The following is a 26,751-nucleotide window of genomic DNA, read 5'->3' as shown; positions in this document are numbered from 1 at the left end:
TGCCCATTTAAGAACCCAGACCAGATGTAACACCATTCAGGGAATAGAGGAGGCAGAGGGATTTGGGTCAAAAGTGTGGACAGATACTTTGGAGGTATGAACGACGGAACATATGATAAACTTTTTGCAGGTATTCAGTGATCCCGAATTGTCCCTTCTTCTTTACTTTTACTCTAGTTTGCGCCTATTTTTATTATCTTCCTTGTCTCTTTTTCAGCTTTGGTGTGATTTCGATAAATCAATTACCTCAAAAAATCAGACCTACAACTCTTCGGCCTCCATCACCGACATCTGCTTCTACCCCGAGGTAAGTGAAGTCCTCACCATCTGTGGTCTCTTTTCCAACCAAGGTGCCTCCAGCTGTTGCAAAACTACAATTCCCAGCATGCCCGGACAGCCTTCTGCTGTCCGGGCAGGCTGGAAGTTGTAGTTTTGCAACAGCTGGTGGCACCCTGTTTGGGAAACACCGGTTTAGCAATTTAGCCCAGCTATGCAGCAGTAGATCACTCACCCTTAAAGGGGTACTCTACTGGAAAAAAAAATTTTTATCAACTTGTTCCAGAAAGTTCAACAGATTTGTAAATTAGAAAAAAAAAGGGGGATACTCAGTCCTCAGCAGTCTAACCGTTGGATGGATGGTTCAAAAGTGGAAAAAAACACAGATTTCCAGATGTAATTCGAATATGATTTAATATATAATCAATATCACAAAGATATAAAATCACAGGGCTGCAGGGCCCTACGGCTGTGTTGCACAGATATAAAAGATCACCAATGTAGTAAATAATAAGCCTGGAGAGAAAATAAATAAAGCCAATTTTAGGGGGTGTAAAAAATTAAATACGGTAAATTAAATCTGTAAAAAGAAAAAAGAAAAGATGCAAAAAAAAAAAAGTAGCAGTATATAAAATTGACAATTCCTGATGATATCAAAGAATGTTATAGCCAGTCCTGAAAAAAATGGACCACAAGTCCTGGTGAAAAGAGAGTATGCAACAATGAACGACAATGATATCAAGTAACAGTTCCCGATTGTTTCAGGGAAATATATTGTAGCCAGTCCTAGAAATAGAAGTGTATCTGTAACAAAAGTCCTGATGAAAAAAGGTCCTAATGATAGAAGGGATTATATAGGACAATATCAGCAAGCAGAGTTCCATGCAGGGACAACAGAAGAGTTGACACGTTGGGAGTCAGACAGATTTGTAAATTAATTCTATTAAAAAATCTTTATCCTTCCAGTACTTTTTAGCAGCTGTGTGCTACAAAGGAAATTCTTTTCTTTTTGAATGTATTTTTTGTCTTGTCCACAGTGCTCTCTGCTGACACCTGATGCCCATGTCAGGAAATGTCCAGAGCAGGAGAAAATCCCCATAGCAAACCTAGGCTACTCTGGACAGTTCCTGACGTGTCAACTCTGCTGCTGGTGGTCCCTGGATGGAACTCTGCTTGCTGATATTGTCATATATAATCCCTTCTATCATTAGGACCTTTTTTCATCAGGACTTTTGTTACAGATATATTTCTAGGACTGGCTACAATATATTTCCCGGAAACAATCGGGAACTGTTACTTTATATCATTGGTGTAAAGGAGGAGAAAAAACAATGGGGCGCTCCCTGTGTGGTATTTTATGGAAAAGTGAAAATGAAAATACCCGCCACCAACACCTAAGGTGGCGTACTGACCTTGAGTCAATAGTACACAATGGTGGTGAGAAGGAATGGCGACAGTCTGCTGCTCTCACCCCTTATGATTCCTTCTTCCCGAGGGGGACGGACAAGAATGCAAAGTAGGAGGAGTAAAAATGGGGGGTATTTTGAGAGCGCTACTGTCAGATGGCGATGGTTGAAGTCAAGAAACGGTATGAGCCAGCACTTGTGCAGGACTAACTTTTATTGAAAAAAGAAGTCAAGAAGTAAAAACTGGACAACGCGTTTCGGCGCTCGCTGGCGCCTTCCTCAGGTCCACAATCATAAATTTGTGTAGTCCTAGCCAGAGTTCCTGCGGGCGAGCCCGCCCGCAGGAACTCCGGCTAGGACTACACAAATTTATGATTGTGGACCTGAGGAAGGCGCCAGCGAGCGCCGAAACGCGTTGTCCTGTTTCAAAATACCCCCCATTTTTACTCCTCCTACTTTACTTGATATCATTGTTGTTCATTGTTGCATACTCTCTTTTCACCAGGACTTGTGCTACATTTTTTTCAGGACTGGCTATAACATTCTTTGATATCATCAGGAATTGTCAATTTTATATACTGCTACTTTTTTTTTGCATCTTTTCTTTTAACTTTTTACAGGTTTAATTTATTTTATTTTTACACCCCTAAAATTGGCTTTATTTATTTTCTCTCCAGGCCTATTATTTACTATATTGGTGATCTTTTATATCTGTGCAACACAGCCGTAGCGCCCTGCGGCTGTGATTTTATATGTTTGGGATATTGATCATGTATTAAAAGGGGTTATCCAGGAAAAACTTTTTTTTATATATCAACTGGCTCCAGAAAGTTAAACAGATTTGTAAATTACTTCTATACATTTTTTTAAAATCCTTTCAGTACTTATGAGCTTCTGAAGTTGAGTTGTTCTTTTCTGTCTAAGTGCTCTCTGATGACACGTGTCTCGGGAACCGCCCAGTTTAGAAGAAAATCCCCCTAGCAAACCTCTTCTAAACTGGGCGGTTCCCGAGACACGTGTCATCAGAGAGCACTTAGACAGAAAAGAACAACTCAACTTCAGAAGCTCATAAGTACTGAAATAATTAAGATTTTTTAATAGAAGTAATTTACAAATCTGTTTAACTTTCTAGAGCCAGTTGATATATAAAAAAAAAGTTTTTTCCTGGATAACCCCTTTAACTCATATTCGAATTAGATCTGGAAATCTGTGTTTTTTCCACTTTTTTCCATCGTATTTCCTATTTATGGTTAGACTGCTGAGGATTGAATATCCCCTTTTTTTCTACTGTTTCTGTTCTAATTCTCTTAAGGTGAGAGAATATCTCAGTTATCCTTGCATATTTTGCTGTGAGCTGCACTTACCCATTTTCTCAATAAGATTAGTAAATTATTTCTATTATAAAATCTTAATCCTTCCAGTACTTCTCAGCTGCTGTATGCTCCACAGGAAGTTCTTCTCTTTTTGAATTTCCTTTCTGCCTGACCACTGTGCTCTCTGCTGACACCTCTGTCCATTTTAGGAACTGTCCATAGCAGGAGCAAATCCCCATAGAAAACCCATCCTGCTCTGGACAGTTCCTTAAATGGACAGAGGTGTCAGCAGAGAGCACTGTGGTCAGGCAGAAAGGAAATTCAAAAAGAAAAGAACTTCCTGTGGATCATAACTGCAGCTAATAAGTACTGGAAGGATTAGAAGTAATTTACAAATCTGTTTAACTTTCTGGCACCAGTTGATAAAAAAAATAAAATAAATGTTTTTCCAGTGGAGTACCCCTTTAAACACTCACAAGACAACTTTCTGAAGTTCAAGCCGAGCATCACAATGGGGAAGAAAGGGGATGTAAGTGACCCTGACCATGGTATGGTTGTTGGTACCAGACGATCTACTGGGATTATCCCGCACAACCATCTCTAGAGTTTACAGAGAATGGTCCAAAAATGAGAAACTGTCCAGTGAGCGGCGGTTGTGTGGATGGAAATGACTTGATTATGTCAAAGGAGAATGGGCAGAACGGTTCGAGATGACAAAAAGGCAACAGTCAGTAACTCATATAACCACTGGTTACAACCAAGGTATGCAGGATACCATCTCTGAATGCACAACACATCCAACCTTGAAGCAGATGGGCAACAGCAGCAGAAGACCACACCAGTGGCCACTCCCGTCATCTTAGAACACAGATGTCACAGACTGGAGGAGAAGACAGAATAGAAGCCATGCTGTGGACTATGTGGGGGCCATATACATTTTTTTTTGTCTTGTACTCTCACAGCGTTAAAGGGGTACTCCGGTGGAAAACTATTTTTTTTTAAATCAACTTGTGCCAGAAAGTTAAATAGATTTGTAAATTACTTCTATAAAAAAATCTTAATCCTTCCAGTACTTATCAACTGCTGTATACTACAAAGGAAGCTCTTTTCTTTTTGAATTTCTTTTCTGCCTGACTACAGTGCTCTCTGCTGACACCTCTGTCCATTTCAGGAACTGTCCATAAGTGAAAGAACAAGCACTCCATAGGGTAATACTGATTATGACTGCTCACCCTGGGTGGTTGTGTAGAACAGGTGAATAGAAAGGACTGGATTCAATGAGGAGAACCGGCTCACACGGCGCTGACCGACCAGGACACGGTATGGAGGATAAAGGTGCATCCTGGTCATTAAAGTCCACTTTTATCTTCCATACCGTGTCCCGGTCGTTCAGCGCTGTGCGAGCCGGTTCTCTCATTGAATCAAGTCCTTTCTAGGAACTGTCCAGAGCAGGAGAGGTTTGCTATGGGGATTTGCTCCTACTCTGGACAGTTCCTGACATGGACAGAGGTGTCAGCAGAGAGCACTGTTGTCAGGCAGAAAATAAATTCAAAAAGAAAAGAACTTCCTGCGGAGCATACAGCAGCTGATAAGTACTGGAAGGATTAAGATTTTTAATAGAAGTAATTTACAAATCTGTTTAACTTTCTGGCACCAGTTGATTAAAAAAAAAAATTCCACTGGGGCCACGAATACTATTACCTAAAGGCGGCTGTTACTACTATTTCCTAAAGGGGGCTGCTGCTACTATTACCTAAAGGGGCCTCCTACTATTACCTAAAGGGGCTGCTACTACTGTTACCTAAAGTGGCTGCTATTACTACCTAAAAAGGGGCTGCTACTGCTACTACTTAAAAAGGACTGCTGCTACGATTACCTAAAGGGGCTGCTGCTGCTGCTGCTACTACCTAAAGGGGGCTGCTACTACTACCTAAAAGGGGCTGCTGCTGCTGCTACTACCTAAAAGGGGCTGCTACTACTACCTAAAAGGGGCTGCTACTACTACTACCTAAAAGGGGCTGCTACTACTACTACCTAAAAGGGGCTGCTACTACTACCTAAAAGGGGCTGCTACTACTACTACCTAAAAGGGGCTGCTACTACTACCTAAAAGGGGCTGCTACTACTACTACCTAAAAGGGGCTGCTGCTACTACTACCTAAAAGGGGCTGCTACTACTACCTAAAAGGGGATGCTACTACTACTACTTAAAAAGGTCTGTTGCTACTACTACCTAAAAGGGGCTGCTGCTGCTGCGGCAACTACTACCTAAAGGGGGCTGCTGCTGCTACTACCTAAAAGGGGCTGCTGCTACTACTACTACTTAAAAAGTAGTTGCTAGTTGCTAGTACTACTTAAAGGGGGCTGCTGCTGCTACTACTACTACTGCTACTACTACCTTAAGGGGTTGCTGCTGCTACTACTACCTTAAGGGGCTGCTGCTGCTGCTACTACTACCTAAAGGGGGCTGCTGCTGCTTCTACTGCCTAAAGGGGGCTGCTTCTATTACTACCTAAAAGGGGTCTGCTACTACTATATACGGGGGGCTGCAACTATATCCATACTAATGATGGAGTTTAACCTTTTACCTGTCTGTATTCCTAAATGGATTGAGTCTGCCATGTGATTGGCTGATTAGCTATGTGTGTTAGCAATGGAACAGGTGTACCCAATACATGGCTAGTCAGATTTACCATTCAGGAGTCTGGGAAAGCTTATGGAGTCATTGACAACCCTTGTTGAAGCTACAGTGATGACCATACAGGTTGTCACCCAACTTTTCAAGAAAAAAAAAAAGCTACAAATGGTTGTCTGGATTTTTCGACAGAAGACAAGAAGTCAGGGATAGATGCATCTTATTTTTGTTAATTTTAGTTGACAATGCTCCATAATGGGGCCATCTACGAGATTGCTGACAAACCATCTGTGCCCTTCGATTCGCCGTAGGCTCTTTGTACGGGGGTAATTTTCCGTAGCGCAGAATATAAAGGTGTCACCGGGTGTCAAGTGAGATTGCAGAAAAAATTCTGACTCCAATACAGGGAAGAAGGAGGCGCTGGCAGGAGGACACAAGGGATCTGCATACACTTCACAGCCTCTAATAACATGTTATTGTCACCCGGTGCACCCGTGCATGAGGACAATGGACAGATAGTCGCAAAAATTACCCGCTTTGGAAACGCGGCCGAGCGTATTTGTAGAGGACTCGGCGGTGGATCCTGCAGGCTTCATTCCTGGAAAAACACATTGTTCATGTGAGATCTGATATAGATGCCAGACATAGCAGTTACACCCCGGCCCTGGTGCCAACATTATAAATGACACATGGTAGGTAAGGGGCCCTCCTACAGGTTTTACATTGGCTTTATGTGGGTCTTCTGATTAGAACAAAGGCTGTCCGGGCATGCTGGGAGTTGTAGTTTTGCAACAGCTGGAGGCACGCTGGTTGGGAAACACTCACTTTACTGTGTAAGGGGGGGGGGTTGTGTATCATCGGAAAGGGAATTGGAACAAGAATTTGTTCAGTGGGCCTCCAGCTGTTGCCAAACTACAACTCCCAGAATGCCCGGACAGCCAAAGGCATGCTGGGAGTTGTGGTTCTGCAACAGCTGGAGGTATCTTGGTTGGGAAACATTCACCTAGGGGGACACACTCACCTAAATGGTCACACATTGTTATGTATCATCAGGAAGGCAATTGCAATACTTATTTGTTCAGTGTGCCTCCAGCTGTTGCAAAACTACAACTCAGAGCATGCCCGGACAGCCAAAGGCTGTCCCGGCATGCTGGGAGTTGTAGTTTTGCAACAGCTGGAGGCACACTGGTTGGAAACGCTCACGTAGGGGGACTCAACTGTCTGATCACTCAATGGCTTGTACAGTACACTGCAATGTATTGCAGTGTACTGTGAAATTACAAAACACATGCTGTCCAGGCATGCTGGGAGTTGTAGTTTTGCAACAGCTGGAGGCACGCTGGTTGGAAACACTCACCTAGGGGGGCTTGACTTTGTGATCACTCGATAGCTTGTACTAAAGTAATGTATTGCAGTGTCCTGTGAAATAACTGAACACCTGCTGTCTGGGCATTCTGGGAATTGTAGTTTTGCAACAGCTGGAGGCACCCTGATGAACACATTATATAGTAAGTTCTTATTGTTTTTCTTCTGGTCCTCAGTACTTTGTCTTCACCGGAGTTCTGGCCATGGTGACCTGCGCCGTCTTCCTGCGACTCAACTCTGTCCTGAAGCTGGCGGTGCTGCTTATCATGATAGCAATATATTCCCTGCTGACGGAAACCATCTACACGTCGCTCTTCTTACGATACGACAATTCGCATCACAATGGAAAGTAAGTGGCTCACCTCGCTCCATGATTTTATTGTAATTATTAAAAGCTGAGTGCACAGTTAGGGCGCATTCACACTACGGAATTTTCCGAGCAGAATTCCGCTTTGAAATTCCACTAAGAAATTCGGGTGCGGCAGAATCCCATTGCTGTCAGTCCACCTGGAATATATTGCCATTTTTGGGCTATGTACTCAAGGCCCTAGTGCCGGCTGAGTCAGTCACTGCTGGACTGTCTCGGAGATTCCGCAATGTATACTTAGCCTTAGGACGCATTCACACTACAGAATTATGGGATTCTGCTGCAACCTGCCCGCTGCTGTTGCTATTGCATTGTATTTTGATCCTGCCCCTCCATCAATGCCCAATGGGATCACAATTCCCTTCATAGTCTACATTACCATTGGTTTAGATCCAGAGTGGTTACCTTGTCTGGTTATGACCCAGCCATACAAGCTAATTCAGTTCCTGGTGGTCTCAGATCCGGGGGGATTCCCTAATAAATAATATCAATGGGAAACATCAGTTTTTACTAGAATTATCGTTTATCGTATACAAGGAGAACAATGAGATACTACTTTCCCATATACTGAAGAAAAATAGGATTTTTTTTTTTTTTAAATTCCTAAAGTGTTACTATCATTTATAAAAACTATTGATGTGTCACAGAGACATGTCAAAAGTTTTGAACAGTCGGGGTCTCAGTGATGAGACCTTCACTAATTATTAGTGACTTTCAGCAATCTCTTGAGATGTAGCACACTTCACTCCCTGACTCTTGGCAATCTCTCGAGAGGTAGCACGCTTTATTCCCTGACTCTCAGCAATCTCGAGAGGTAGCACGCTTTATTCCCTGACTCTCAGCAATCTCGAGAGGTAGCACGCCTTATTCCCTGACTCTCAGCAATCTCTCGAGAGGTAGCACGCTTCACTCCCTGACCCTCTGCAATCTCTCGAGAGGTGGCACCCTTTACTCACTGACTCTCAGCAATCTCTTGAGATGTAGCACGCTTCACTCCCTGACTATCCGCAATCTCTCGTAAGGTGGCACGCTTCACTCCCTGACTCTCAGCAATCTCTTGAGATGTAGCACGCTTCACTCCCTGACTCTCAGCAATCTCTCGAGAGGTAGCACCCTTTACTCCCTGACTCTTAGCAATATCTCGAGAGGTAGCACACTTCCCTCCCTGACCCTCAGCAAATTTCTCAAGAGGTAGCACGCTTCACTCCCTGACTCTCAGCAATCTCTCGAGAGGTAGCACGCTTTACTCCCTGACTCTCAGCAATATCTCGAGAGGTAGCACACTTCCCTCCCTGACCCTCAGCAAATTTCTCAAGAGGTAGCACGCTTCACTCCCTGACTCTCAGCAATCTCTCGAGAGGTAGCACGCTTTATTCCCTGACTCTTAGCAATCTCTCGAGAGGTGGCACTCTTTATTCCCTGAATCTCAGCAATCTCTCGAGAAGTGGCATGCTTCACTCCCTGACTCTCAGCAATCTCTCGAGAGGTAGCACGCTTTATTCCCTGACTCTCAGCAATCTCTCGAGAGGTAGCACGCTTTATTCCCTGACTCTCAGCAATCTCTCGAGAGGTAGCACCCTTTACTCCCTGACTCTCAGCAATCTCTTGAGATGTAGCACGCTTCACTCCCTGACTCTCAGCAATCTCTCGAGAGGTAGCACCCTTTACTCCCTGACTCTCAGCAATCTCTTTAGATGTAGCATGCTTCACTCCCTGACTCTCAGCAATCTCTCGAGAGGTGGCACGCTTCACTCCCTGACCCTCAGCAAATCTCTCGAGAGGTAGCACGCTTTATTCCCTGACTCTCAGCAATCTCTCGAGAGGTGGCACCCTTTACTCACTGACTCTTAGCAATATCTCGAGAGGTAGCACACTTCCCTCCCTGACCCTCAGCAAATTTCTCAAGAGGTAGCACGCTTCACTCCCTGACTCTCAGCAATCTCTCGAGAGGTAGCACGCTTTACTCCCTGACTCTCAGCAATATCTCGAGAGGTAGCACACTTCCCTCCCTGACCCTCAGCAAATTTCTCAAGAGGTAGCACGCTTCACTCCCTGACTCTCAGCAATCTCTCGAGAGGTAGCACGCTTTATTCCCTGACTCTTAGCAATCTCTCGAGAGGTGGCACTCTTTATTCCCTGAATCTCAGCAATCTCTCGAGAAGTGGCATGCTTCACTCCCTGACTCTCAGCAATCTCTCGAGAGGTAGCACGCTTTATTCCCTGACTCTCAGCAATCTCTCGAGAGGTAGCACGCTTTATTCCCTGACTCTCAGCAATCTCTCGAGAGGTAGCACCCTTTACTCCCTGACTCTCAGCAATCTCTTTAGATGTAGCATGCTTCACTCCCTGACTCTCAGCAATCTCTCGAGAGGTGGCACGCTTCACTCCCTGACCCTCAGCAAATCTCTCGAGAGGTAGCACGCTTTATTCCCTGACTCTCAGCAATCTCTCGAGAGGTGGCACCCTTTACTCACTGACTCTCAGCAATCTCTCGAGAGGTAGCACCCTTTACTCCCTGACTCTCAGCAATCTCTCGAGAGGTGGCACCCTTTACTCCCTGACTCTCAGCAATCTCTCGAGAGGTAGCACCCTTTACTCCCTGACTCTCAGCAATCTCTCGAGAGGTGGCACCCTTTACTCCCTGACTCTCAGCAATCTCTCGAGAGGTAGCACGCTTTATTCCCTGACTCTCAGCAATCTCTCGAGAGGTAGCACGCTTTATTCCCTGTCTCTTAGTAATTTCTCGAGAGGTAGCACGCTTTATACCCTGTCTCTTAGCAATGTCTCGAGAGGTAGCACGCTTTATTCCCTGTCTCTTAACAATGGAGAGAGGTAGCACGCTTTACTGAGAGTCAGAAAATGATCTCTTGAGAAGCTTTACTCCCTGACTCGAGAGAGTTATGTGTGCTAATTTGCTAGTTCTAATGATTGCGGTGGTCTCATCACTGAGACCCCAACTGATCAGAACTTGATATGTCACTGTGACAGGTGTTAAATGTTTTTTTTTTTTTTATAAAAAGGGTCACTTTAACAACCATTAGTCTCCATGTACCTCACAATGAGAATTAAGTCAAAATTTCCAAAAAGTTTAAGAATTTAAACGAATAATCATTGATCCTTCCAGAACATTTGATTGTTTATGTCTGGGGTGTTAAGATGGCGGCTTAGGTCTGTGGTCACCTTGAGACATTCTTCTGCAATAATCTGTTGTCTTCTTTTTCCTTTACTTCCAGACAAGGTGATCACATTGGTAAATGACATCTACAAAGCTTTACGTGCGCTACTTATTAATTAGTCCGGCTTAATTAGAGTGTACACTGGCATAGTAATTGTAGCAGTTGTAGAGATTGTAAATTGTCCCATTATTACATTTAAAGAGGTTCTAAACTGAGAACAGAAAGAGCATTGGGCCCAGATAGGTGAACCTGCCCCTTCAGTCTAATGAGCACTGGGGTCTGGATACAGAGACCCCCCATAAATTAGTAGTACAAAGGGGCCATAGTTTACTTAAAGGGGTACTCCGCCCCTAGACATCTTATTCCCTATGCAAAGGATATAGCAAAATATGTCTGATCTCGGGGGTCCTGCCGCTGGGACCCCTGTGATCTCTGTGCAGCACCCGGCATTCGTTTGGAGCGCTGGGTGCGGGCAGCAGGGTCGTGATGTCGTGGCCATGCCCCTTGTGATGTCACCCCACACCCCCTCAATGCAAGTCTATGGGAGGCGGCGTGGCCGTGACATCATGACCCTGCCACCCGCTCCAAGCGATTGGCACAAAATGTTCAGAACGCTGGGGCAGCGGAGTACCCCTTTAAATTATAGTTACCCTTTAGTAAGTGGTTCTACTCCTTTTGTACCTATAATGTCAGCCGGATATGCCCCATAATTTTATATCAGTTCTTTAGTTTTCTTTTTTTTTTAATCTGCTTTAGGGTAGGGTCACAAGTAGCGCATCTGTAGCGTATTTGACACTGCGGATGAGCTACTGCCCATCCCTAAAGTGTGCCTCTAGCTGTACCCATTTGTGTCCTGGTTGCAGCAGCAATTCGTCACTACGAGCAGACATAGTGGGAGCTGTGAGTCGCGCATGCGCAGTGTACTCCAGACACCAGGGGAAGCGACCGCGATGTCCGGAGAGCTGCGCATCTTCGTGCTGCTGCTGCGAGCAGGACAAACGGGCGCAGCAGGAGGCACAGTCTAGGGACAGGCAGTAGCACATCCACAGCATCAAATATGCTGCGGATGCGCTACGTGTGACTCTGCCCTTAAAGGGCTTCTGTGGAGAATTTATTTGTGTTACGAGTTCCCCTCCACTCCAATAATAATAACAGGAGCTAAAAAGCGATCAGCTGGGGAATCCTGGCAGCAAGTGTTTAATTTACTTGCAGCGCCACTAGAGGCGGCATTGGGAATTACACAGTTAAATTTGAAATTGATACGCTGCCTCAGTAATGTAAAAATAAATCAGGCCCATATGGATATGCTTTTTGTAGCTGCTTTGTTTAGTAGATTATGAAGTTTGTGGTAGCCGGAATCCATAACTCTGAAGGCTTAATATAGGATATGACAATCATTTCAATTAAGAAACATTGGTAGATTCTCATGTATAACCTGTATGAACAACATCACATTATATTGGATATAACTTGAATTTGGTTTTATTCAGCCATTCAGATGTAGACTTGCTTTTATGGTTTAGATCATAGTTTTAGAACACAAACCAAAAATGGACTGGACCCACACCATCACAGAGCATTGTCTAGACTGGATGCAATTGTATCGCTTCTCAGCTGAGGACCAGCTATGTACAATGTATCACTCGAAAGTCCTGGCTGTTTAGCTCACAGAGCATTGCCTAGACTGGATGCATACATTTGCATCTACTTCTCAGCTGAGGACTAGCTGTGTACAATGTATCAGTCTGGAGTCCAGGCTGTTAAGCTCACAGGGCATTGTCTAGACTGGATACCATTGTATCACTTCTCTGCTGAGAGCAGGACTAGCTATGTACAATGTACCAGTCTGGAGTCCAGGATGTTTAGCTCACAGAGCATTGTCTATAGACTGGATACAATTGTATCACTTCTCAGCTGAGAGCAGGACTAGCTATGTACAATGTACCAGTCTGGAGTCCAGGATTTTTAGCTCACAGAGCATTGTCTATAGACTGGATACAATTGTATCACTTCTCAGCTGAGAGCAGGACTAGCTATGTACAATGTATCAGTCTGGAGTCTAGGATGTTTAGCTCACAGAGCATTGTCTAGACTGGATACAATTGTATCACTTCTCAGCTGAGATCAGTACTAGCTATGTACAATGTATTAGTCTGGAGTCCTGGCTGTTTAGCTCACAGAGCATTGTCTAGACTGGATACAATTGTATCACTTCTCAGCTGAGATCAGGACTAGCTATGGACAATGTATCAGTCTGGGGTCCAGGATGTTTAGCTCACAGAGCATTGTCTATAGACTGGATACAATCGTATCTACGGTGTCCATATTAGGACATCATCAGGTGTCACACAAACCTCCCTCAGCTCTCAGACAAACCTCCGTCATACCTCAGACGTCAGCCGGACAGCAGTTAAAGTTTTCCACCCTCCCTACGTTAACTGCGTAGCGGAGGAAAGCAGAGCATGCGCTCTGAGCAGTACCAACAGCTGCGCATGTGCAGGGCTACGCTCCTAACGCTGACTACTTTAGCCCTACGCTGCCAGCGGAGGGCTGCGCATGCGCTCTCAGTTTTCTATGAATCGAGGAAAACTTTACATCAGCTGACGTCTGAGGCATGATGGAGGTTTGTCTGAGGTGTGACCGAGGTTGGTTTGAGGCATGACGGAGGTTTGTGTGACGCCTGATGATGTCCTAATATGGACACCGTATGTATCACTTCCCAGCTGAGCACAGGACTAGCTAAGCACAATGTATCAATCTGGAGTCCAGGATGTTTAGCTCACAGAGCATTGTCTATAGACTGGATACAATCGTATCACTTCTCTTCTGAGCACAGGACTAGCTATGTACAGGTTTGTGGTCTCAGAATATAAACGACAGTTTTCTCATTCACCGAGAGCCAACAAATATCAGCTGAAACACAAATACAGAGAATTACAGAGGTTTTGGCCCCTGTTCAATTTGCAAAGGGGTATTCCACCTCCAGGACCCCCACCACCATTAGAAGAATGGGGGTCTCCTGACCTTTTTGGAGCAAATAAAACAGCCCAGGAAAGGTTGATTACAGGTTTAGAACGCAGACAGTTCTCTCTATTATAGCTTATAGGATTATCGCACCCGCTCTCTCCTTCTCCTCCTCCATTTTTTTTGCCACCATTGGCAATTTGTTAGAAGTAACAAGGATCACTAGACCCCAGTTCTCCTGATAGGTGGACGTCCCAGAGGTGGAATACTCCTTTAACATTTGACATATTTCCCAACCAGGTTGCCTCCAGCTGTTGCAAAACTACAACTCCCGGCATGCCCGGACAGCCTTTGGCTGTCCGGGCATGCTGGGAGTTGTAGTTTTGCAACAGCTGCAGGCACACTGGTTGGGAAACACTGAAGTAGATGTTACCCAGCTGCAGTAACTTCTTTCATATATATATATATATATATATATATGTACATGTAGATATGATATAAAATAGACTATTGTGAATCCCTGCATAATGTAAAATGTATATCCCGTGCATCTTAAAGGGGTTATCCAGAAAAAAAACTTTTTTTATTTACAGTATGTGTATATATATATATATATATATATATATATATATAGATATATCTCAACTGGCTTCAGAAATTTAAACAGATTTGTACATTACTTCTATAAAAAAAAATCTTAATCCTTTCAGTACTTATGCGCTGCTGAAGTTGAGTTGTTCTTTTCTGTCTAAGTGCTCTCTGATGACACCTGTCTCGGGAACTGTCTAGAGTAGAAGCAAATCCCCCATAGCAAACCTCTTCTACTCTGTGCAGTTCCCAAGGCAGGCAGAGGTGTCAGCAGAGAGCACAGTTGCCAGACAGAAAAGAACAACTCAACTTCAGCAGCTGTTAATTATTGGAAGGATTAAAGGGGTATTCCGGGCAAAAACATCTTATCCCCTTTCGAAAAGGATAGGGGATAAGATGTCTGATCTCCCTGCAGCAGTCCGCTTTCTATGCGTCTGAAATTTCGGAAACCGCCGGACTTCGGAGACGGGGACGTGACGTCTTACACCATGCCCCCTACATTAATTTCTATGGGAGGGGGTGTAACTTAAGACGCAGCTACGCAGACTACGCGGACTGCTGCAAGGAGATCAGACATCTTTATCCCCTATCCTTTCGATAGGGGATAAGATGTTTTTGCCCGGAATACCCCTTTAAGATTTTTTAATAGAAGTAATTTGCAAATCTGCTTTCTGGAGCCAGTTGATCCTGGAATACCCCTTTAAGTGCTGCATTACCCATTGGACTGATCTTCTCCCATCCACTATGTGCTATAGTGTTATCCTCATAATGAGTGACAATGGCTGCTTTATCTATTTTCCAGCACAGACTTCCTGGGGACCAAAGAGGCCTCCCTGCTGCTAATGGCCATGTTCCTCTTAGCCGTCTTCTATCACGGACAGCAGGTGAGACAAAGCATTTCTTTCACTCACTCCCCATGACTCTTTGGCATTTTATTATGGATGCGCTGTAAAATGTCACCGCCGCTCAGGGCGCCTGATGGAGATATTGTTTTGGTTAATTTATCTGCCATGACATTCAAAAATTTTCATTACATTTTTTTATTTTTTATTTACAGTTTATTATTTTGTATAATTTTTGGGACATAAAAACAATGCACAGAGAATGCACAGTATCACAAAATATGGATAATATCTAAGCATATGTGTGTAACATATCTGATGGTCTATACGGTAGACACTAAATCAGTGGTTCTCAAAATTAGTGCTAACAGGTAGCCAAGAGATCAGCTTTCAAAAAAAAAATAATAATAAAATCTCCTGAACATATTGTAATCATTGGCCTAGTTCTATGGAAAAAATATATAACTACAGTACCATTATACTGCTCTCTATTTACAAAAAATACTGTATAAGTACTATAATACTGACCCTGTATATCAGAATATAACTACTATAATACTGCCCTCTATGTACAAAAATATAAGGACTATAATACTGCTCCTATATACAAGAATATAACTACTATAATACTGCCACCTATATACAAGAATATAACTACTATAATACTGCTCCTATATACAAGAATATAACTACTATAATACTGCCACCTATATACAAGAATATAACTACTATAATACTGCCTCCTATATACAAGAATATAACTACTATAATGCTGCTCCTATATACAAGAATATAACTACTATAATACTGCCTCCTATATACAAGAATATAACTACTATAATACTGCTCCTATATACAAGAATATAACTACTATAATACTACCTCCTATATACAAGAATATAACTACTATAATACTGCCCCTATGTACAAGAATATAACTACTATAATACTGCTCCTATATACAAGAATATAATTACTATAATACTGCTCCCTATATACAAGAATATAACTACTATAATACTGCTCCTATATACAAGAATATAATTACTATAATACTGTTCCTATATACAAGAATATAACTACAATAATACTGCTCCTATATACAAGAATATAACTACTATAATACTGCTCATATATACAAGAATATAACTACTATAATACTGCTCCTATGTTCAAGAATATAACTATGGTACTATAATACTTCTCCTATGTACAAGAATATAACTACTATAATACTCCTCCTATATACAAGAATATAACTACTATAATACTGCTCATATATACAAGAATATAACTACTATAATACTGCTCCTATGTTCAAGAATATAACTATGGTACTATAATACTTCTCCTATGTACAAGAATACAACTACTATAATACTCCTCCTATATACAAGAATATAACTACTATAATACTGCCTCCTATGTACAAGAATATAATTATTATAATACTTCCGCTATGTACAAGAATATAACTACTATAATACTGCTCCTATATACAAGAATATAACTACTATAATACTGCTCCTATGTACAAGAATATAACTACTATAATACTGCTCCTATATACAAGAATATAACTACTATAATACTGCTCCTATGTACATGAATATAACTACTATAATACTGCTTCTATATACAAGAATATAACTACTATAATACTGCTCCTATATACAAGAATATAACTACTATAATACTGCCTCCTATATACAAAAATATAACTACTATAATACTGCTCCTATATACAAGAATATATCTACTATAATACTGCCCCTATGTACAGGAATATAACTGCTACAATACTGCTCCTATGCTGCACACTGTGACATTATTTAACACAATATAGCTCTGTCTTTTAGGCATTACATTAGTATTGTTCTATACACTGTATGGCGGTATTTTTTGGAGATTTCTTGGAATGGTAATGTTCGTGTTGTTGTGTTCGTGCTACTTTTTGTATTACTTTTTACATTTTAGCTGAGCACATTTTGATATTTCTGAGCAAGTCTTCTTTCTTCCAAAAAAAAAACAGAAGGGCCCCCAAAATATTTTTGCCCAAGGGCCCCCCTAAACCATTATTTTGGCCCTGGATATGTGTAAGCTTGACTGACTCCTCTGTGATAAAACCGTAGAACCCCTGACATTTGTCTCTGTTTTTTAGGCAATGAGTGGTGATTTTTTATTTTATCGCTCTCTCCCATTTCTTGGCTTGTTTTGTTTTTTTTGTTTTTCTTTCATGACTTTAGTTTGATCCATTTGCCTTATCCTTAGCAGCTGTTCTAATCACTTTCGTGGCAGTACCCCAAGTTTTGGCTGCCTGGGGACACAGCTTCAGCTCTGCATTATGTCAGTGCCTTATATACAGTACTGTACAAGCAAATGGTTACTTAGATATGGATACTGTCTTGCCAACAACTAGTATGCTGAAATGTTCACAGCCACAAAATGGGAATCTACCGCCAAGGATTACATACAACGGGGCTTCTTAGTATCTTAGTAGAACCTGTGTCCGAATGCCCCAGCAAGACATTTATATCTCATAGGTAGAAGAAAGGTGATACCCAGCACTCACCAGTAATGCATGAAGATTTATTATGCTATAGTGTAGTACAAGGACACGTTTCAGCGTGGGAGCCTTCCTCAGCTGTCTGCCATAGGCAGACAGCTGAGGAAGGCTCCCATGTCAAAACTCGTCCTTGTACTACATTATAGCATAATAAGTCTTCATGCATTACTGGTGAGTGCTGGGTATCACCTTTCTTCTACCTTTGTGATATAAATGTCTTGCTGGGTCCTTGTACTACACTATGTCAGACAGCTGAGGAAGGCTCCCACTCCGAAACGTGTCCTTGTACTACACTATTTCAGACAGCTGAGGAAGGCTCCCACGCCGAAATGCGTCCTTGTACTTACTATGGAAAACAGCTGAGGAAGGCTACCACGCCAAAACGTGTCCTTGTACTACACTATGGCAGACAGCTGAGGAAGGCTCCCATGACGAAAAGTGTCCTTGTACTACACTATGGCAGACAGCTGAAGAAGGCTCCCACGCCGAAACACGTCCATGTACTACACTATGGCAGACAGCTGAGGAAGGCTCCCATGCCAAAATGCATCCTTGTACTATTCTACACTGTGGCAGACAGCTGAGGAAGGCTCCAACGCCGAAACACGTCTTTGTATTACACTATGGCAGACAGCTGAGGAAGGCTCCCACTCCGAAACGCATCCTTGTACTATACTAGACTATGGCAGACAGCTGAGGAAGACTCCAACACCAAAATGTGTCCTTGTACTACACTATGGCATAATAAATCTTCACTGTGCATTACTAGTGAGTGCTGGGTATCATCTTTCTTCTACATGTGGCTTTACCCTACCTCGTAAAGGGGTGGAGTACCCCTTTAATGTCCTCGGAGACCGGAGTTCCTCTCTTACAGTTTGATGTGTGTCTTGTGTTGCATCAGGTAATATCAAGAGGCCATTACTGTATTTTATACAAAACAGAAAACATCACATAATTTCATATAAAAACAATAACACAAAAAAGACAAAGCGAAAAGCCGATCTGTCTGCAGCGAGTGGGAACAATTGCTCAGGGACCCGCTGACAAATTGTTAATTGCTAAAAGCTAACACTGGCTGGCAAGAATCGCGGAAATTCATTTGGATAGATCAGAGAATCGAGGTAGAAAATAAAAAAGTTGTGTGTCTGTCCATAATCCATCGAAAAGGCAAAACAGCCACAACGCTGTATGTTTGTTGTACAGAAGAAATGGTTTTCACAAAAAGAGAATTATTTTCTCCATCGACCATATGGTCCCAGTGGGTTACAGGTGAATGACGATGAATGGCGCAGCAACACCGAAAAGTCAAAATGATGACCAAGACATAAGATCAACAAGTCAATCTGAAAGTTTAATTTTAAGGCTACATTCACACCTCGTTTTCAGCCTACGGTTGCCGGATCCGGCTGGGGAAGCGGAAAACCGGGCGCTCCCGTACCCCAGCCGGATCGACGCTGAAATCTATTTACTTTAATGAGCCGACCGGAGTCAAACGGTGACTCCGGTCGGCTAATTTTTTACCCATATCCGGTTTTGTGACCGAACCTAAAACCGTAGTATACTAAGGTTTTATGTCCGATCAGGAAACCGGATATGGGTCAAAAATTAGCCGACCGGAGTCACCGTTTGACTCCGGTCGGCTCATTAAAGTAAATGGATTTCAGCGCCGGTCCAGCTGGGGTACGGGAGCAACCGGTTTTCCACTCCCCCAGCCCGGATCCGGCAACCGTAGGCTGAAAACGAGGTGTGAATTCAGCCTTAGAGGATTTGTTGCTTGTCTTGTCAGATTAGACAGGTGTACCCCTTAAAGGGGTGCTCCAGCGTTCTGAACATTTTGTTCAGAATGCTCGGAGCCCGAGGCGTGTCGGCCTCCCATAGACATGAATGGAGGGGGTGTGGCCATGATGTCACGACCACTGCCACAGGAACCCGGCATTTGTTTAGAACGCCAGCAGCAGGACCCCTGTACTCAGACATCTTATCCCCTTGGATAGGGGATAAGATGTCTAGCAGCGGAGTACCCCTTAAGGACGCAGCTCTTTTTGGCCTCACTGCATTCTAAGACAAAACTTTTTTTTATTCTTTTGCTGATGGTCTTGATTTTTACTTTAGATTATTTTTATGTATAATTTTGCTTATTTAAATTAGTTTTCTTTAGTTCAAAAACAATCAACCTATTTATTGCCCCCTCTCCAAGTAGATAAAATTACTACATTTATTGTAGGGGTTGTAAGGACTGACATAATTCTCCGATCCTGCGAACGGATGGTGAACGGATTGTTTATCAGGGTTATTCTGACTCCTGGCAACCTCCCCCCCCCCCCCATTTACCAGCTGATTGAAGAAACTGAGGTTTATTAGAGGGAGCACCAAAGCCGAACCAGTCAGCCAATCTGCAATGGTGTATAGCGCCAAACCCCCACCAATCCAATACTGACAGCCACTCATTAATGAAGTTCTGTGTCGTCACTCACGTTCCTGTTCTTGCTGCTGTCTGTATTTTCGGATTCTATGAAAATATCTTAATCCTTTCAGTACTTATGAGCTGCTGAAGTTGAGTTGTTCTTTTCTGTCTATGTGCTCTCTGATGACACCTGTCTCGGGAACTGTCCAGAGTAGAAGCAAGATAGTAACCTCTTTTACTCTGTGCAGTTCCCGAGACAAGCAGAGATGTCAGCAGAGAGCACTGTTGCCAGACAGAATAGAACAACTCCACTTCAGCAGCTGATAATTATTGGAAGGATTAAGATTTTTTAATAGAAGTAATTTACAAATCTAAGTAATTTAACTTTCTGGAGCCAGTTGAGATATATGTATGTATATATATATATATATATATATATATATATTAGGGATCGACCGATTATCGGTATGGCCGATATTATCGGCCGATAATCACGATTTTGGGCATTATCGGTATCGGCAATTATCTTGCCGATAAGCCGATAATGCCCCGCCCCCCGCACCGCCCCTACCGCACCGTGACCGCCACCCCCTCGACCCGCCGCACCGCACCTCCGACCCACCGCACCGCGTCGCACCCCCCACCGTGATGCTAGGCGGTATACCGGTATGGATTTTTTCCCATACCGCTATACCGGTCGGGCCCCTCCCCCACCCTCCGAGTGAATAAAAAAATTAAACTTACCCGTAATGGGGGTGGTCCAGGCCATCCTTCCTTCATGTAGTGTCCGGGGGCGTTCCGGGTGGAGGGTGGTCCGGTCCAGGCTGTCCTTCTTCTCCACTCCGGGCAGGCTCCGGCCTAGTACGCTGCATAGACGCCGCTACGCCGTGACGTCAGGTGCGTCGCTGCGCACGGGCGTCACTGCGCAGCGACGTCTATGCAGCGTACTAGGCCGGAGCCTGCCCGGAGTGGAGAAGAGGCCCGCCGGAGAAGAAGGACAGCCCAGACCGGACCACCCTCCACCCGGAACGCCCCCGGACACTACAGGAATGATGGATGGATGGCCCGGAGCACCCTGGCAGGTAGGGGGAGAGAAGCGGGTGGTGGCGGCGGCGGCCTATGGCCCCGCAAAAGTCACTGCAGATCATTGATTTAAAGCGCCCGCTTTAAATCAATGATCTGCAGCGGTGTCACAGGGGATTAAATAGCCGATAACTTATACCGGAATATCGGTATAAGTTATCGGCTATCGGCCCTAACCTGCACCGATTATCGGTATCGGCCCTAAAAAAACGATATCGGTCGATCCCTAATATATATATATATATATATATATATATATATATATATATATAATATCTCATCAAAAGGTTTTTTCCTGGAATACCCCTTTAAGCCCCACTCCATACCCGGCCCTTTTCCTAGGCCACATCCATCTTTTTATGAAAAGGTAAAATTTGTTTGAAAATGTCATCAGTGGAAATTTGGCCGCAATTCCTGGAAAAATCGGCACGTAAAATAAAATCAATTTTACGATGTGTAAACCCATCCTAATAATAAATCTGTCTCAGTGCGCACAGTATATTTTTTTGCTAAGATTTATTTTTGTTTCCTTTCATATTAACTGTTTATTGTTTTACAGCTAGAATACACTGCAAGACTGGATTTTTTGTGGCGGGTGCAAGCCAAAGAAGAAATCAGCGAAATGACGGAATTGAGGGAACATAATGAAAACATGCTGAGGAACATCCTACCCAGTCATGTGGCGCGCCACTTTTTAGAGAAAGACCGAGATAATGAGGTATGTGTGAAGAACTAAAAGACAAAATCTATCACTAAAACACATACATAGGATAGAGGATCATTCAGAAATTGATTGGATGGCCCCTCTTGGTTCTGACTTACGTGTTCCATGCCCACCCATAAGAGCCTAAGCTCTTCCCTTCTTAAAATGTTACTACTTCCTTGTAGCAAACATGGGAGCAGGTTAGAAGGCTAGTCCGGGATCCTTGCCAGTTGCATGAAATGTGTCAATAATGTGAACCCTTTTAGTCACAAAGGGGTACTCCACTACCCAGGGTTCGGAACATTTAGTACCGGTGGTCACCATGCCCCTGTGACGTCATGCCCCGCCCCCTCAATGCAAGTCTATGGGAGGGGGTGTGACGGCCGTCACACCCCCTCCCATAGACTTGCATTGAGGGGACGGAGCGTGACGTCACGAGGGGGCAGGGCGATCATCAGAATCCGCACCCAGCGTTTCGGAACTAAATGTTCTGAACGCTGACGAGTGGAGTAACCTTTGAGGTGTCCAAAACCTGAAACACCCATTGACTAAAAAAAAACCTCAGTGTTCTACTAAATAATGAATGAAGTAGGAGAAAATGCTTTGTACAAAAGCGCTGCACAATCGGGGCCAAGGCATAAGGGGTTCTTCTTAAATGTGGGAAAGGATAACGCGTTTCGAGATCATGCCGACCTCTTCATCAGATCTGATGAAGTGATTGACACAATCTGGAAACGCGTCATGTGAGCGGATTACATTTTGCCTCCCCCATCCTCCTGGTACCTGGTAACACCTTATGGTGTGAACATTTTTTTTTGTTTTCTTTGTTTTTTACTTTATGTTTTTTTTGTTTTTTTTTTATTACTTCCAGACAGAGAGGGAGTTCCCCTCTGTTTACTTGAAATACACTAGTAAAACCATATGGAAAGAATCACTTTGTACTAGACAACCATTTCTTTTTTTTTTTTTATATATATATATATAGTAATACTAAGGGTCAAGACCATTGTAGGATGTTTACAGCGCAGAGTTTTGGAAACATAAAAAAAGGGATAACCCTGAAAAACTTTTTTTTTTGTGTCTTTTGCTTTGTTTTGTGTTTTTTTTAAGATTTTATTAATTTTCCCTTTTTACATTTATGCCTTCTGTAAGTCGTTCAGGTGTTTTTTTTTTTGTTTTTTTTTTCCCCTTTAAGATCAGGGCATCCAGTTTTCTAAGAAAGTCCTTGCTGTGTCGATAACCTATGTCAGATGACCTTCAGCTCTTACCTCTCTCAAGTCTTGAATTCAAGGAATTGTCTATTGCTTTGTGCTCTATACAAAGAGCCTTTATTCCGGTGCCTATTGTAGTAAATTCATCTACAGAAATGTTCTGTACTGGTTGAGTGCAGGTAGACGATTCCCCCATTACAATCCATTTCCCACCTTTTATGTTCATTCTGGCTGCTTTATAGTGAAGAAGATGATAAAAAAAAAAAAAAGAAAAAAACCTTACTTTAATGCGGGGAAATTGTTAATATACTAAGGAATAAAGCAGCACAACTCCACCTCTGTAGAGACAACAGAAGATACTTCACGGGTTCCATTATCTCCCCCTATACTATGATCAGACATAGCTGTCCATTCACACCAAGGAAATGTAACATCAGAACAAAGATTTGTTTAAAGGGGTACTCCGGCTCTAAGACATCTTATCCCCTATCCAAAGGATAGGGGATAAGATGTCTGATCGTGGGGGTCCCGCCTCTGGGGACCCCCACAATCTCTCATGCAGACACCCACCTGTGGCAGCTGCACAGAGCGATGTTCGCTCCGTGTCTGAAGGGTCACAATAGTGGGGCCGGAGTAACGTGATGTCACGACTTCGCCCCCTTGTTATGTTATGCCCCGCCCCCTCAATGCAAGTCTATGGGAGGGGGCGTGACGACCGCCACGCCCCCTCCCATAGACTTGCATTGAGGGGGATAAGATGTCTTGCATCCTTTTGATAGATAATAAGATGTCTTAGGGCCGGAGTACCCCTTTAAATTAGATTTTCCTTATAAACATATTTTTAATAAAAAAATTTGAGTTTTTATTACCGTGGTTTTTTTTTTACTATCCATATAAAAATGTTATTATTACAGTTCTAGGACAGTCATATTCAACTGACTATGTCTTTTTTTGTTGCCCACTTGTCAGCTTTATTGTATAGACTGGGACAGAACCAGCAGAGTTGTCTCATTATCATTAGATGATAGTAAAACTATACATCTAATCCATCCAGTACATTACACACACAATATCAAGGCTCTATATACAGCTTCCTGCCACTCCCTGGTCCCTTGGGGAGAGATTGTACTCCATAACTGGAGACTGTAATGATCTATGTCGTCTCTGTCAATGGCCCCCATTTATTGCAGCTGCCGTAAAGCAAAAAATACACTCCTGTCCTGTCTATACAAAATATGTAAAGCAGCTTATTTCTGCCACCTTTTTTATGTAGCTTTCCCTTAAAGGGGTACTCCGGTGGGAAACTTTTTTTTTTCTCAACTGGTGCCAGAAAGTTTAACAGATTTGTAAATTACTTCTATTTAAAAATCTTAATCCTTCCAGTACTTATTAGGTGCTGAATACCACAGAAGAAATTATTTTCTTTTTGTAACACAGAGCTGACATCACAAGCACAGTGCTCTCTGCTGACATCTCTGTCCATTTTAGGAACCGACCAGAGCAGCATATGTTTGCTATGGGGATTTTCTCCTACTTTGGACAGTTCCTAAAATGGACAGAGATGTCAGCAGAGAGCACTGTACTCGTGATTCAGCAGAGAGCTCTGTGTTCCAAAAAGAAAATAATTTCTTCTGTAGTATTCAGAACCTAATAAGTACTGGAAGGATTAAGATTTTTTAATAGAAGTAATTAACAAATCTGTTTAACTTTCTGGCACCAATTGATTTAAAAAAAAAAGTTTTCCACAGGAGTTCCCCTTTAATGTCAGAGTTTCTGCTGAGCAGCGCTAGTTAACTCCTTGGGGGAGGGAGGGGGGGTATACATTATAAAGCCATCTGTATGTAGTATGAGAGTAATGCTGGTGGTATGAGATGGTACGTATCGCTCTCTTCACTTTATGCAATATACAGCCATATAGATGGCTGTATAATGTGTACACCCCACTCCCCCCAAGGAGTCAACTTACCAGTGCTAATCACTGGTTTACTGTGACAAAAAGTTAAGTTGCGCTGCTGTGCAGCGCAACTTAACTCTTTTGTCACAGTTAACCAGTGATTAGTGCTGGTTACTTAACTCCTTGGTGGGGGGAGGTGCATACATTATACAGCCATCTAGATGAACTGGAGTTCCCTGGAGAGAGGAGTTCTGCACAGTTTCACACCAATGGAAAAAGGCATAAACCCAACCAGGACTGGTCGTAATGTAATACTGCATCTGTCCTTTAGTGGTCACTGCATGGGAAATGTTTGTATAACCTCAATTTTGGGTTTTTGAAAAAGGACTAGCTTCAATTTATCCTTGTGCCAAGCACATGATGGAATATCGCTGTTAGATGCCATCACTTTCTGATCTCTGGGGCCTCCATTTAGTAGTTTTAAAGGGGTTATAAAGTAGTTTAAAGAGGTTATACAGGAAAAAAACTTTTTTTATATATATATATCAACTGGCTCCAGAAAGTTAAACAGATTAGTAAATTACTTCTATTAAAAATTCTTAATCCTTTCAGTACTTATGAGCTTCTGAAGTTAAGGTTGTTCTTTTCTGTCTAAGTGCTCTCTGATGACACGTGTCTCAGGAACCGCCCAGTTTAGAAGAGGTTTGCTATGGGGATTTTCTTCTAAACTGGGCAGTTCCCGAGACACTTGTCATCAGAGAGCACTTAGACAGAAAAGAACAACCTTAACTTCAGAAGCTTATAAGTACTGAAAGGATTAAGATTTTTTAATAGAAGTAATTTACAAATCTGTTTAACTTTCTGGAGCCAGTTGATATATAAAAAAAAATGTTTTCCTGGAATACCCCTTTAACAACACATCCTTACTAAAATGTTTTCTTTTGATGGCGGTGATGATCCCAGCAATCAGAAAGCATTGGAATATCCTAGTGATGGGCAATCAATTTATAGATGGAAGAATTCATAAATCTTGGATGTGGGAGACAACTACGGTAATGGCGGCCATATTGGTGGCCAGAAACGAGAGGCGAATGGAAAGGGATTTATATTTACTAGTGAATTTTTGATTTAAGGTGCGGCTGGGCATTCAGGGGCCCTGCGTGTGCGGCTGTGATAGCCGGGTATTATATGTAATCACAGCCCAGGGTCCCAGAACACAGTCACACCTGGGATCCAGGGATGGGTGTTTGTTATTGGATGGTGACTCCATGTGAATGGCGGCTTTGTTATCATTCCTACATAGTGATTATTATAATAACACACTGCTCCACGGTATTATACCTGCTCACTAGAACAGCAGTATTATTATCGTCATATCACAGCTTTTGTAACACTGATGGGTGTGCTGTTATGTTAATTTTTCTGTATGTATTTTCATAGAATGTAACTTGCGATTGTCAGAATTCAGCTACAAACAGTGGGGCAAAAAAGTATTTAGTCAGCCCCCAATTGTGCAAGTTCTCCCACTTAAAAAGATGAGAGAGGCTGTAATTTTCATCATAGGTTATAACCTCAACTATGAGAGACAGAATGAGAATGTGTTTGGGATCATTGTCATGCTGAAAGACCCAGCCACGTTTCATCCACAATGCCCTTGTTGATGGAAGGAGGTTTTCACTCAACATCTCACAATACATGGCCCCATTCATTCTTTACACGGATCAGTCGTCCTGGTCCCTTTGCTGAAAACAGCCCCAAAGCATGATGTTTCCACCCCCATGCTTCACAGTAGGTATGGTGTTCTTTGGATGCAACTCAGCATTCTTTCTCCTTCAAACATGACGAGTTGAGTTTTTACCAAAAAGTTCTACTTTTGTTTCATCTGACCACATGACATTCTCCCAATACTCTTCTGGATCATCCAAATGCTCTCTAGCAAACTTCAGACGGGCCCGGAC

General features: G+C 42.8%; 1 protein-coding gene across 4 annotated transcripts in view; it reads left to right on the top strand.

The window, feature by feature from the left end:
* ADCY8 (adenylate cyclase 8) overlaps positions 1–26,751 on the top strand; it is a 318,781-nt gene that overhangs the window by 276,447 nt on the left and 15,583 nt on the right. For all 4 annotated transcript variants that reach the window (XM_056522765.1, XM_056522766.1, XM_056522764.1 and 1 more), the window contains 4 exons: positions 218–307; positions 7,172–7,344; positions 14,893–14,974; positions 21,545–21,703. In XM_056522765.1, the coding sequence (XP_056378740.1) occupies positions 218–307; positions 7,172–7,344; positions 14,893–14,974; positions 21,545–21,703 (504 nt within the window). The remainder of the gene's footprint in view (positions 1–217; positions 308–7,171; positions 7,345–14,892; positions 14,975–21,544; positions 21,704–26,751) is intronic.

This window comes from Hyla sarda, chromosome 5 (genome assembly GCF_029499605.1).
Source record: "Hyla sarda isolate aHylSar1 chromosome 5, aHylSar1.hap1, whole genome shotgun sequence".
In the NCBI taxonomy this organism is placed as follows: Eukaryota; Metazoa; Chordata; class Amphibia; order Anura; family Hylidae; genus Hyla; species Hyla sarda.
The sequence above is the reverse complement of the archived record's forward strand: the minus strand, read 5'-3'. Positions and strand labels throughout refer to the sequence as shown.